This window comes from Poeciliopsis prolifica, unplaced genomic scaffold (genome assembly GCF_027474105.1).
Source record: "Poeciliopsis prolifica strain line A6 unplaced genomic scaffold, Auburn_PproV2 SCAFFOLD034, whole genome shotgun sequence".
Classification (NCBI taxonomy): domain Eukaryota; kingdom Metazoa; phylum Chordata; class Actinopteri; order Cyprinodontiformes; family Poeciliidae; genus Poeciliopsis; species Poeciliopsis prolifica.
Window position 1 is genome coordinate 3,249,633 of NW_026562409.1, and position 13,223 is coordinate 3,262,855.

The window sequence follows — 13,223 nt, forward strand, 5'->3', positions numbered from 1 at the left end:
TATTGATTTTTAAAATGCTAATTTTACTGGTAGATTATTTTACTTAGAACACTTTTCCCATGTCATAAATGAAATTATCTGAAATTGAACCAGTATGTTTTTATCTGTGGTCTAAGTAAAATCTTATATGACTTGTTTTTTCAGCCTTCCCGGTTCTGACAGCAGAGGCGACGAGTGGGTTTGGTCCCGGAGGAGCACAAGGAACAGAGTGAGTCATTCTGACAAAGATCTTTCTGGTGATTAGAAGAGACGCAGCTGAAGCTCCAAACTGAGCCTCCCAAAATAAAAGGATTTTCCTCACAGTTGGAGGTGTGGACTAAAAACAGCTGGAGACGGAAAAACGAGGTGATGTAATGTTGACACAGGGATCATCCCTGAAGTACAGAGACGGATCCAGTCAGCTGGTCCCAGTGCAACAAATGGGAGACGCCCACTAGCAACGTTTCCCTTTACCTTAAAGTTGAGCAATTTGACATTTTGAAAATAAATTGGCTTAATAGAAACACATCACTTCTGAAAAAAAAAGTATTTTTAATGAAAACTTTTTCAAGTAGGATTAAATTATTTTAGAGGATTTCACAAAACTGCACAGAAAGCACTTTTTTCATATCATACGAGTCCACAGGATGTCACTACTGGCAGAAACAACAAAGAAGACGTAGACAGGAAGTGGCTGGAGGATGATGGCGCTGCATGTTTTTAATGACTTATTGCATGAACAAACTTATTTACGTGATTTAAATTCTGTTTCTTATTGAAAGGAAACACAGCAATTGCATTTTTTCGACATTAGCAGAATATCAACAAAGTTTTGCATACATTTGTAATGGAAACACAATGTTTCTCTAATATATCTTTTACAAAAACATTAATTTAATGAATACTGAATTACAAGTGATATAAAAACTGAAGATAAGACTTTTCATATAAATCGCAATAAAAATTAAATTTTGGCGAGGAATAAGGGTACCTTCAGATTTATTTCCACTCGAAATGGCTAAAGTCAAAATATGAATGAATTTGCATACAGTCATCACTACATTTTTATATAGTTACAAGTCAGCTCTATATAATTTTTATTTTACAGAAAAACTTCAAGCTTGATAGTCAAAAAATATGACGGCAACATCTCCAGCAGAGGGCGCTAAAAGCATCGTTTTGATTAAATTATCAATTGTTTAATTCTAAGATTAGGCAATTTCTTATTTAATTTATACAGAACAGCTATCTTCTGGTCATATCAGATTATACTTTCATAAAGACTTTAGAAGTTATTAAAGGCTTTATTTTGCATCTTTTATTCCCCTTTAAGTACAAGTTTATCAATAAAGCAGATTTAAAAAACACTGGAATGTTAATTTTACAGAACAACACGAATCTGTAGTGAAATAAATAAAGAATAAAGACAAAGTAATAAATACTTTATTTTCCACATTAGTAGTAAAAGTGCAGTCACCTGCGGGTCACAAAGTTTCCTTTTTACTGTACAGATTTCAGATGCACAACAAATATGTTCCTCCTTAAATAGCTTTATGTACAGCAGATAAAAACTGAGAATCATTATTCAGTGAATGATACCGGAAAACAAACAGTAGATCATCGACCTCCTCCGTTGGCGGCTCCACCACCAGAGCCGCCACCTGATTGGTCCTGGGCCCCTGACATCATCAGGAAAAGAACGAGAGGCACGATGTACATCCACTGCAAGAGAAGAAAAACAGACCTGGTTTAAATAACTACTATTATTTACATAGAATTAACTGTGATCACTTGCATGGATTTGGTAAAAGTTGCTGATTTATTTCCTCCCAGGTAAGATCAGATTTATTTCTCAACAGAAAAAGAAAATATTAAAATATTCCAGGAGGGTTAGAGACTAGAGAGTCAAACACCAAAAACTTTTAGGCTCCACTAACTTTCTAAAGGTTTGGATTCAGTCGATTTTTAGAAACTATCAGCCTAAAATGTATTTGGTTTTAGACTTTTGAGAAGTCGAAGAGAGGAAAAAGAAGGAAGAAGTCGAAAAACTACAGTTTGTGGTTAAACACAAACGGAGGAGAAGAAGGAGGAGGAAGACGAAGAGAAGGAGGAAGAGCCACAAGTAAGGAAACTGTACTTCAGTGGGAATCAGCTCTGCTCTCTGCCGCCCCCTGCTGGGGGCTGTGCCGAGTTGGTGAGCATGAGGAAGATGGCACCTCCCAGAATCAAATACCACTGGAACACAGCAACACAGAGTCACTGGACACACAGCGAGGCACAAACACGGCACAAAACGACACCGAGGACCGGGCCGGATCACACAGAACCGGGTCGCAACAGGCCGCAGGAACCTGGCCCGATAAAACGACCAAAAAGAGCTCTGTGTACCGCAACAGCGTATCACGACCACTGCACAGAAAAAAGAGGAGTAAATCTACACCAAAATCAGAAGAAGTTTGAGAGAAAATGTCCTAGAAAATAAAACTGGTAAATATTTGGGTTTCAAAAGTTGACAATTTTCTGTCAACTCAGAAAGACACAATTTTCAGAAAAACTCAGAAATTTTGAGATTCATCAGATATTGACTAGAATTTTTTCTTTTGGATATTTCTAAATGTGAAAAGCCGAAAAGTTTCCGAAACACACACACACACACACACACACACACACACACACACACACACACACACACACACACACACACACACACACACACACACACACACACACACACACACACACACACACACACACATAAACAATTTCCCAGAATTCTGTGGGAACATTTTTGAGTTTAAAAAGTCAAATCTTCTAGAAATTCTGAGTTTTCAAAATTGGACATTTCTTAAGTTTGAAACATGAAAAGTTTTCTAGAAAATAACTTGGAAATGTAGACCTTATTCAAATTTAAGATTTGGCAGGAAAAAACACAAACATTTTCTAAAAAAAAGTTTGAAAGTTTCTGAGTTTGAAAAGTTAAACATTTGCTAGAAAAAACTTTGAATTTTGACATTAACCTCAAATTCTTCAGGAAAAAAAAGTGAAAATTTTAGTTTCAATAGTAAAAGAAATTCTAGCTTTATTTCAAAATTAAACTTTTTTCTAACAAGTTTTCCACTTTTCAGTCAGAAATGACAACATTTTTTGGGGTCAATCGACTCCTTTTTTCTTTGTCTACAGTGGCGCTAGAACTGCCTGCTGCTTAAATTTGATTTCAGATGTAAATTAACGAGCAGGTGAAGGAAAGTAATCTGTAACTTAATTAGTAACTCAATTATTTTACTTACTGATTAATGTATTCATTGTCAGAATAATGGATTAACCAGATAAAAAAGAAACATTCTCCAGATTTTTCATTTAACTGCTTAAGTCTTTAATAATATAAATCAACGAAACTATGCAAATAAAAACTTTAATTCCTTTTTTAACTAAAAGAAAAAAAAACAACCTAAAATGCAAAAACAGAATTTCTTCAGTAAATCTGAACCAGGTAAAGAAACACAAACAAAACTGTTTATATCTTAAATTCAAAATATATTTATATTTACCCAAACATTCTCTGCTCTGAATGTTTGGGTGTTTTTTTCAGTAAATGGCCTTTAAGTCTCAATTCTCCAGTTAATGATTAATCAATTACTAAATTAGTTGTTGATTATTTAAATAGTTGATTGATCATGATTTCAGCCATGAAGGAAAACTTTGCAGCTCTGAAATGGTTTGAAATGTTTCATAATTTCTGTTTGAGCGTGGCTGGAAGCTCACATTAATAAGACAGAAAGCGTTCTGTTATTTTAGCCAAAAGCAGCCGGTGCTTCATGCTTCCTGCGTCTCTGCAGAAGCTGCACCGGCAGAAAGTCGTGCTGAGTGTCAGAGAATCAATAAATACAGAAATCCGGTATTAGAGGCTCCGGTCTCGAAAACTTTGAGGAAAAATAACTTTGTTCAAAAACGTGTGACTGATCCCTCTGCAGCTAAAAAATGTTGATCATTCATTGACGAAACCAATTAATCGCTAAACAAATTGATTAATTGCTAAATAATTTTTATCGATTAGTCAAATTTTTGGTTTCTGAAGATTTCATTTTTGGAAAATTTCTATATTTTTTCCTTCAGTTTCCAAAGTTCAGTGATGTCAGCGCACCCAGGGCGGCCATCTTGTTCTACAGCCTCTATATACCCTGAATTTGAATTCATGTCAACTCTACGACAAAATATTAGGGCTAAGCTACGATTTTATTTTCTGATGATGAAAATAATACGAGTTCAGTCGTAATGTTACCAGAATAAAGTCATAAATTTACGAGAACTTTTACATGAAAAATAAAAGCTTTAAATGAGGAAAGATGAGCATCTTGTGATGTTTTAGAGATGATACTGAATAGAACTATTTAACATTTTAACACATCAGCACTAAATTATTAGCAGCAGCAACAGCTAAGTCTATTTCCACAAAACAACAACACAAACTGATCCTGATAACTCAATGTGTTTTTTTTCTCATTACAAAAATTTAATTTCAAGAAGAACCAAAGTCCTCATAGGCTGGCACTAATAACTCAGAAAGGATGTTTGAAATAAAAATGACTCTGAAAATATTTTCTGTGAAATAAAATATGTAACCTGCTAACTATGGGTTAACTGTGACTTCTTAAACCTTTCATAAACCCTGAAAGCATCGGCAGAAACTCGGATCGCTCTTACGTATTTGGCGAAGAACGATTTCTGCTCTTGTGGATTCTTTCCTTTCTTCTCAGATTCTTGTTCCATCCGTTCCAGGAACAGAGCTGTCTCCGGTCTGGAAAAACAAAACAAAAACAGATTTAAATTAATCAATTTTCAAACAAATAAACAAAAAAAAGAAAATGACTTGTCGCCTAATGCAGTGCATTTTTGCTCTCCGTCTGCAGATGTATTAAAGATTGTTTTTGCTCCCTGACTTTTGTCTGGACCTCAGTCTCTGAATTATGTACGTCACAACTAAAACACTCGGCTATGTTTTAAAATGAGGACTGCTTTTATTGGGGAGAATTAACAAAATATTTTTTTCAATTTCCTTCAAATTGAGCCCAAAATAATTAACAAACTGGATTCCTTTCATTTAAGATAAAAACATTTGAAGTTTTGCATGTACAAAAACATAAATAAATCAAGTTACTTTGTTTAATTAAAATATTTCAAGCTTTACTTAAACAACAATGATCAATTTATTGTTGCTTCAGTGAAAAGAAAAACAAATACTCTAATATTCTATTTTCTAACTATTTCTTCTGAATCAGAACCAAATCAGGCTTAAGGACGGACCCTGGAGCGTTTACAGGAGCCATGATGCTCAGAGTTGTGTTGAAAACCTCCAGGTCGACTTCATCCTCCACCTCGGCGCCTCTGCAGGCTCCAGGTAAGGTTACTATGGAGACGCCGATCAGGTACCCCGACACGTCGGTGTGGAGCGTGATCACGTCGCTCAGGTGGGACTCGACCATCGCACACTGGGAATCACAACAAAACAAAACTTCTCCACTGAAACCTTCGTCTCGATTCGTTTTTGCTGCCATTTTTTAAGCTGAACACATACGGCTCTGACAAACGCTGTGAGGTAACCGTCCATCTGCCACTCCGTCTGTCTGTCCGCCTGCAGGAAAACCCGAGGCACTCGGATTCTGTACAGGCCATCGACTGCAGCCACTTCCTGAGGAGACCAAACCAGAAAAAAGCATTGTTTTAAAAAAAAACCAAAACAGGTCCCTAGTTTTTATAACTCCTGAGGTCCTAGTCAAAGGTTTGTTTTTTCAGTTTCACCTTCAGCTTGGAGCGGTCGTCTTCTGACAGCTGGTTCTGACTCAGAGAGACGCTTGGCTCCCGACCCGTTTTCAGCAGCAAGGATCCACGCGACTGAAACTTTGCAACATCATCTGAAGACAAAACAGAGCAAACAACTGTGAGCATAGAAAATTTAAAAAGCAAAAAGTAATTATCAACTTTTGAGTAGAAACAGAAAAAAAGTCACTTCCTGAAAAAAAAAACATATTCAGAGCAGAAATTAAACCAAAATGGCAAAAATTTGCTTTTAAGATAAAAAAACAACAAAAAACTCTGCATTTTAGGCAATAAAATTTGTATTTTTTTATTTAATATATTTTGTTTACTTAATTTTATCTTGGGATCAAAACAAAAAGGTTTAACTGATTAAATAAAATAATCTAGATTTTGTCAGAGTAATCAATGGAATAATCAATTACTAAAATAATCAGTAGTAATTTGGTAATCAGAAGAGCTAACAGACCCGCTGTTATTGATAATGTGAGGCGTTTATGTTCAAATACTGAGTTTGATTTTCTACAAACACAGCCAACATCATTAAGCTGTTATCAGTTGTACTTAAATACATTAATTTGTATTTTTACGTCACATGAAAACATGACTTGTTTTCATTTTCTTATGGGTTTTTACAGTAAATTACATAAATTTCAGCTACATATTGAAATCTTTCAGAAATGTCAAATCATGTATGCTGATTTTAGTTCTTTTTAATCCAGCCCATAAACGTGCTACATGAAAATGAGCCTCTTTGGCTAAATCTGACTTGTATATTTACATTTTTTAAGATAATTTTAAAATAAAGACAAGGCTCTACTACATGCCAAAATTAGAAAGCCTGGAGGTAAAGTAGAAAATTCTATTTTATTCAACCTGCTCAATAAACTTCCAAAACATCTATGACACAAACTATAGATATATAAAAACATAATTAAAACAGAATGTCTGTCCTTACAATGACAGAAACGAAAATTGCGTTAGCTAGGTGAGCACAAGGATACTTAGTTAGCAAACTAGCATGAGTGATGTTCTACCCGGTTCTGTTAAAATATCTTCTCACCGAGTTCAAACGAGTGTTCAAGCGGCACAGAGAATCCACTGAGTTCGGCCTCCAACGGATCCCCGGCCTGAAAACAACCAAAATCTGCGTTTAGCATCTACATTACCACACAATGCTAACGCTAAACTCGTTAGCATAACTCGTTAACATAAATGAAATAACCCTCATCGCTAGTTTTTGTTGAAAATATATTTACGAATTATTATTTAACTCTTACCCTTCGGCCGTTATTACACGATACTAAATTTGCGCATCTCAATAACAAAACAATGGAAATAACAGCAACATTAAACGGTAGCAGGCCAGCCATTGCTGCTAACTGTGGACACCGGAAGATTGCTGAAGAAGTAACAACATCCGCATTTTCAAAATAAAAGCACAAACTTACTGACGTATGTAAATACGTGTACGCTGCGATTTTTATCTTTATTTTGAAATACATTATTTACAGTATATTCTTAAAACAAAAATAATGTAGTTATTGTATTATTTAAAGGTTGTTCACATCAATACAATATACTTTATTAATACCCAATGTGATTTGTTGACAAGTTATTCCATCCAAAGTGTGAAATATTAGTAAATACAAATGTAACCATAAGCGTTATAAAGTTTATATAAAATATATATAAGTGAGATATTGAAAGTAATCTAAATTTGTCTAAATATAAAATAAAATAGTAAATAAAATAATAGCAAACATGTACATAGAAATATATTAATCTATAAATGAATCCAGAGAAAACTTAAATTGAAAGACACACAGAGTTGGACATTGTAAAATCTATTGGTGCATTTTTTGACTAGGTATGTTTCAAATCAACTTATAATCATACAAGTGGATTTATATTACTAGAAATCCACAAAATTATTTAGTTATAATGGTTATAATTTTTAAAGAAGTTCTAAAATACAAATGTACATAAGACAGACAAACTATAAGTTTCAGACAATATTTTCTGATAGATTAAAATAGAAATATTTTCATTTATATCACATTCATTTGTTTCAAAAACTACTTTTTATCATTATTAATGTTTTTGTTTTAGGGTTGCAGAAAGTGTGATATTAGTTTTTTCTGTTTTCTTGGCACCTTACATGATCAGAAATGAAATATTAATATAGTAAAATCAGTTTGAGTTCAAATTGATGATCGCATTTAAACCAGCAGAGGTTGCTAACAGACCAGAAAAAACTTCCTCACCCTTTCTATGATCCAGCAGTCCCTTTCACAAGAAATGCTAAATATTTATGTCCCTCTGGAAGGAAAGTAATTCATGTTTTAAAATTCTTTAGTCAGCACTTGTAGCTCCGCTTCTAAAAAAAATATATATATATATATTTTTTAGTTTGTCAAATTGAAGGGGTGAGTTTATGCTGGGGCTTATTCAGCTCCTGGCTGCTTTAATCCCAAGCCTTGGATGAAAGTTTTACTGCGACATTTTAAGCTGGAAAGGACAGCTGTCCACATCTGGCATCTGTCCCCAGAGAACCGCTGCGGCTTTTTTACCCGGATAAAATAACTCCTCCAACTGTGGGAAGCTCTGACTGGTTTATATCGAACATATTTACCAAAAGGTCTCACACATCCAGATGTCTTGAAAGATCTGGATTTAAATTACTACAATATGAGATAACATTGTTTCCTCTGTGAAGAAAGCAGGGCTGCAAATGTTAACTCTTTACAATCTTTCTATATAATAGTAATATATCAAGAATAATACGTAAATAAGCAAGTAATTTAATTAAACTTACACTATTTCATCAATCGCAATAATTATGTTAATTCTAAAAATAATAAGTTTAAAGTAAGTAAATAAATAAATGTGACATTTAATAATAAATTATGCAAAATATGTTGAAGTATTAGCTACCATGTTTATCGGTACATAATATTAATAACAATGAATGTAGTATAGATTAATAAATCTAATAAATATATAACAAGTAACTGAGAAAAAGTATTAGTTACATCACTATTGCTGAATTATTCTGATTATTATTTTAAGATAAGTAATCAAATTAACACTATTGCTACTAATAAAATAATTCTGAATGTAATATAAATGATAGAATAAATATGATATGTAATAAATAAATGTTAATAAGCAAATAATTTAGTAAAACTGTTAGCTACTATGCATGCCAATACATTGCCAAACATGATTACTACTAATAACAAAAATAATTTATAATTAACATACTATAAATTATTTAAAATATATATAGCATATAGTAAATAATGAAATGTAAATAAGCAAGTAATTAAGTAAAAATATTAGCCACTATCACTACATTTTTAATATTATTATCATTATAAAGGAAATAAATTACCACTATCACCACGACTACATCAACGAACATGACAACTACTACTACTAATAAAATAACAAAAAATAAATGCAAATAAGGAATAAATACATAAATGATTAAATTATTAAGTAAAAGTGTTAAATATTAATACTGTTGCTACATTATCATGATTATAATTATCATTATAAAATTAATAAGTAAATAAATCACTTATTTGCTGCTACATCAAAGAGTTTGGGACATCAAAAGGGCAGAAAAACACAAAGTTTAACTGAAAGAATCAAATGTTTCAAAAGAAAAACATGATCAAAATATTTTTGCCAAACATAATTAATATGCTGTGTATTTATTCCTGTCTGACCCACAAATAAACCCAGCTCAGACAGCAGTGGAAAGCCTTCATCAAAGCACTTTCATTTTGACAATAATGATCCTAAAGTCTGAAAATTCAAAAGTCTGAGCTATTTTTGGGTCTCTAACTTGGTTTAGACTTTGGTGCACAGAACTCTTGTCAAATCTGCTCTGCTGGAGGTTGTCACAAGATGCAGGTTCATCTTTCTGTCTGATACTGACACAAGTTCATTCAATTAAAGACATTTGTTAGCTTATAATGTTTGTTTTACAACCAACCCAGATTTCAGTAAGATAATCCACAAACCCCAATATGTGAATATATGTCACATAAATTCATTTAGCACTTTAGTTAATGTTGAAATATTTAGCACACTTATCTTACACTAAATTATTTTTTTCTGGCTGAATCATAATTTTGTAAATTTTCAGTTGAATAATGTTTCAAATTTGTATTGAAGTTTTGTTACAAATTGTAAAAAAATTGTTCAGGTATTTTATATTTATGCTCTTATTTTGAAGGGAGTTACACTTGTTCACGTGCCAATTCCGTTTCCCCTCCTCGCGCTCCCCCCGTGGGACAAAAATCCAGCAAATTATGTTTATTTGGTAGAGTACAGATCAAAATTAACAAAAATCCTACGTGCTTATTGAGAGAAGGTGGTGTTTATGATTAGCGCTTTAGGATCAGCTCAATTCTTTTTATTTCATATTATAAATATTTGCTAAACAACTTATTCTGTACTTGCTAGCAAAATTATTTGCTTGCTATTTAGCTAACAAGAAAGCTAAATATTTACTTTGCTAACTAAATATTTAGATTGCTCGCAAATATTTAGCTAATATGTAAATTAGCTTGGCCACTAGCGGAAGTGGGATACCAAACTAAAAGGTAGTTTTGCTGACCACTAAATAAATGGTAAAGATATTTTTAGGTTGCTAAATATTTAGCAATAATCTTAATATTTAGGTTATTTTGAAATATTTATATTGAAAAATAAGCATTTAGTTTGAAAATTAGCCAAGTAAATATAGCAAATATAAATATTGAACTGAATATTTAGTAAGCAAAATATAAAATTTTTCAAACTAAACATTTAGTTTGAAAATTATAATATTTAGCTCAGACAGAGACATTCAGTTGAGAACTAGATATTTAGTTTCCTCAGTAAATATTTTTGAAATTTGTTCATAATTAATTTGTTAAATATTTATTTCTAAATATGCTAATTAAATATTTATTTTTACTAACTAAATATTTAGATTTTGAAATAAATATTTAATTTGGAACTGGCATATATAAATGTAGGAATACGATTGTGAAAAATACACACATCTTTTCCCTCTTTAAGAGGCCAAACAAACCAAATTTTTTGTTAGTTTTTAATTGTGTTGCTTTACCACCCCTTCGCTCAGAGCCCTTGTTGTAAGAACTCGTTTCAGATGCTTGTTTAGTCTCTTTCTTTACTCCTCCTCTCCGTTTTCTCCTCGGCTCGTTTTAAAAACGAGGCCTGCTGCTCTGGGAAGGAAACTTGAACTTCATGTTTGGCTTCTTGGAAAGCAGATTCGTCCCCAGAGTCTCTGATGTGGAGCTTCGACACAGAAAAAACGCTGGGAAATTCTCAGCTAATTTCAAAACTCAACCCAGGTTTCAGATATGCTAATGCTGTAATAGCTGCAGAGGGTGAATGCGTCCATCAGGACTGAAATCAGCTTGAGATGTTCAGCCAAGTTACATTAGAAAAATGCTGAAATTATTTCCCACAACGTAGAAAACATAATCTGCTAGGAAACTGTTCTCTTTCCCTCTTGTTCTTCCTCCTTTGTATACTTCATCCCTTCCGTCTGCCCTATCTAAGTAGAAATTTGTAATTTGTTGAGTTTTTCTGGACGCATCTATTCTCCTTCAACACAAGAAGCTAAACATCTTTCCTCTTGTTAAAGCTAAAGAGAAGCAGCTCAAATTAAGTGTGTTCTGGTTTTTATTCATATTAATTTTTTATGTTTACTCCCAATTTGAAAATTGTCGTATTATTTTTACTAATCTTTATTTTATGTTTTATCATTTATCTGCCTGTGATGTTTTGTTTGTTCTGAAGTTCTTTGGTGACCTGAGGCTGTTGTAAATGTTTCATATAAATGTCCATCCTTCCATTCTTTGTGTCCTTCCTTTTAGGCATCCTTTATACTTTATGTCCTTCTGTTGTATCCTTCCTACTTTCCAGCTTCCCTCCTTTTTTCTGCCCTTTCTTCTGTCTTTCTTTGCATCCTTCCTTATTTCCACCAACCTTCCTTATTTTGCATCTTTTCCTGTTCTTTCCTTTGTGTCCTTCTTCCTTTCATCCTTCCTCTTTCGTCTTCCCTTTTTTGTTTCTAGTCTTTCCAGGCTCCATATTTTTAAACCGTACTCTGTATGAAGATCTACCGTAAATTCATAGTAAACTTTAATATTTTATATTTCGTAAAGAGATAAAAATAAACAAACGTCTCCATAATTGTTTTATGTATTTTTTAGAGGGGTGAAATGTTAAAGTCATAAGTTAGTTTTAAGTTTCATATTTATTTTGATGCATCTGGATATAAACATCAACAGCTGACTTAAATAAAAAGGTAATTAAATGGGGAAAATCAACAACTAGCTGGAACAAGATTGTGCGTTTGTAACACTAACTAAAGCAGACTGAAATTAAAGATATAATATCCTTCGTTTTCTTGTTCAGAAAGCTGCTAGTTAGCACTTCAAACTGATATGTAAAAGCAAGCAGTTTACGTCATCTGTCGGCAAATTACGGCACTTCCGCCAGTTCGAGAAAAATGGCGGCGGCAAAAGTTGGAGGAAATTACCAGAATCAGTTGGTTGTTCAACAGCAATTCAATTTAAGACGACGGCGTTACTGTTGAGTTTTAATTACTCAATTCACGTAAATATACTCACAATTCAATATTTGTGATTTTTTTTTCAAATTCTGCATCGAAAAATTAGCCTCGGTACGCTAATGGTTAGCCTCCCGGGCGTAATAATGGCTGGTTTCTCCTTAACTGCTCTGAAACAGTTTCCCTGAAACTCCTTTCCCCCCATCGGCGTCTTCATCCTCCGGCCTCCTCAAAGCCTCGCAGCTCCTGCCAGGGTTTCAAGTGACCGCCATTCTGTCGCTCTCCTGCTTTCTGGTTCCTCCCGGGGGAGGATGGCGGCGGCGGGCGGGGAGCGAGCTCATAAAATGAGGGGATGAGGAGACGCGCCCGCAGTTCCACTGGGAAGCAGGAAGGAGGAGTCCCGTTAAACAGACACAGACATGCCTGAGCCAAAGAAGACAGGTAAGACAGTCCACACGGGAAACCCTCACTACACTGCAAAAACACAAAATATTACCAAGTAAATTTAGCTTAAATTCTATTGCAAATGCCTTAGTACACCTGAAATAACTAACAAGTAACTTTTCCGCAAGATGTAGGAGCTCTTTTTGTGTGAAAATGAATGGAAAACTGCCATTCACTACTAGATTATAACATGAGAAAAAAGTCTTGTTAAAAGTTAAATAATATGCAAATGGTGCTAGAATGTTTTCCACTGCATACACACAGTTTTACAGAGTATTTTTTATCTGGCTTCTTGGTTTTGCATTATTTCGAGTGTACTAGCATAGACGTAACTTTTTTCAATGAGAAACATTATTAAATAATTATTAACAAATAATTTATTAACATA

At 33.5% G+C, this 13,223-nt stretch overlaps 2 protein-coding genes across 3 annotated transcripts in view; one reads left to right on the forward strand and one right to left on the reverse strand.

The window, feature by feature from the left end:
* Positions 1–1,404: 1,404 nt before the first annotated feature.
* Positions 1,405–7,189, reverse strand: emc10 (ER membrane protein complex subunit 10). Of its 2 annotated transcripts, XM_055052021.1 has the most exons (8): positions 7,071–7,189; positions 6,854–6,920; positions 5,776–5,888; positions 5,552–5,665; positions 5,281–5,465; positions 4,681–4,774; positions 2,117–2,214; positions 1,586–1,701 (listed from the first exon to the last, which is right to left on the reverse strand). In XM_055052021.1, exons 1-7 carry the CDS (start codon positions 7,161–7,163, stop codon positions 2,128–2,130), a joined length of 753 nt encoding a protein of 250 aa, XP_054907996.1. In that variant the 5' UTR covers positions 7,164–7,189; the 3' UTR covers positions 1,586–1,701; positions 2,117–2,127. The 2 variants fall into 2 exon arrangements, with proteins under 2 accessions (XP_054907995.1, XP_054907996.1); XM_055052020.1 differs by lacking the exon at positions 2,117–2,214 and having other exon boundaries at positions 1,405–1,701.
* A 5,141-nt stretch (positions 7,190–12,330) lies between these two features.
* The window catches only part of mybpc2a (myosin binding protein Ca), a 66,240-nt gene continuing 65,347 nt past the window's right edge, over positions 12,331–13,223 (forward strand). The window contains exons 1-2 of the mRNA XM_055052018.1: positions 12,331–12,438; positions 12,571–12,832. Coding sequence (XP_054907993.1) covers positions 12,811–12,832 — 22 coding nt within the window. The 5' untranslated portion in view covers positions 12,331–12,438; positions 12,571–12,810. The remainder of the gene's footprint in view (positions 12,439–12,570; positions 12,833–13,223) is intronic.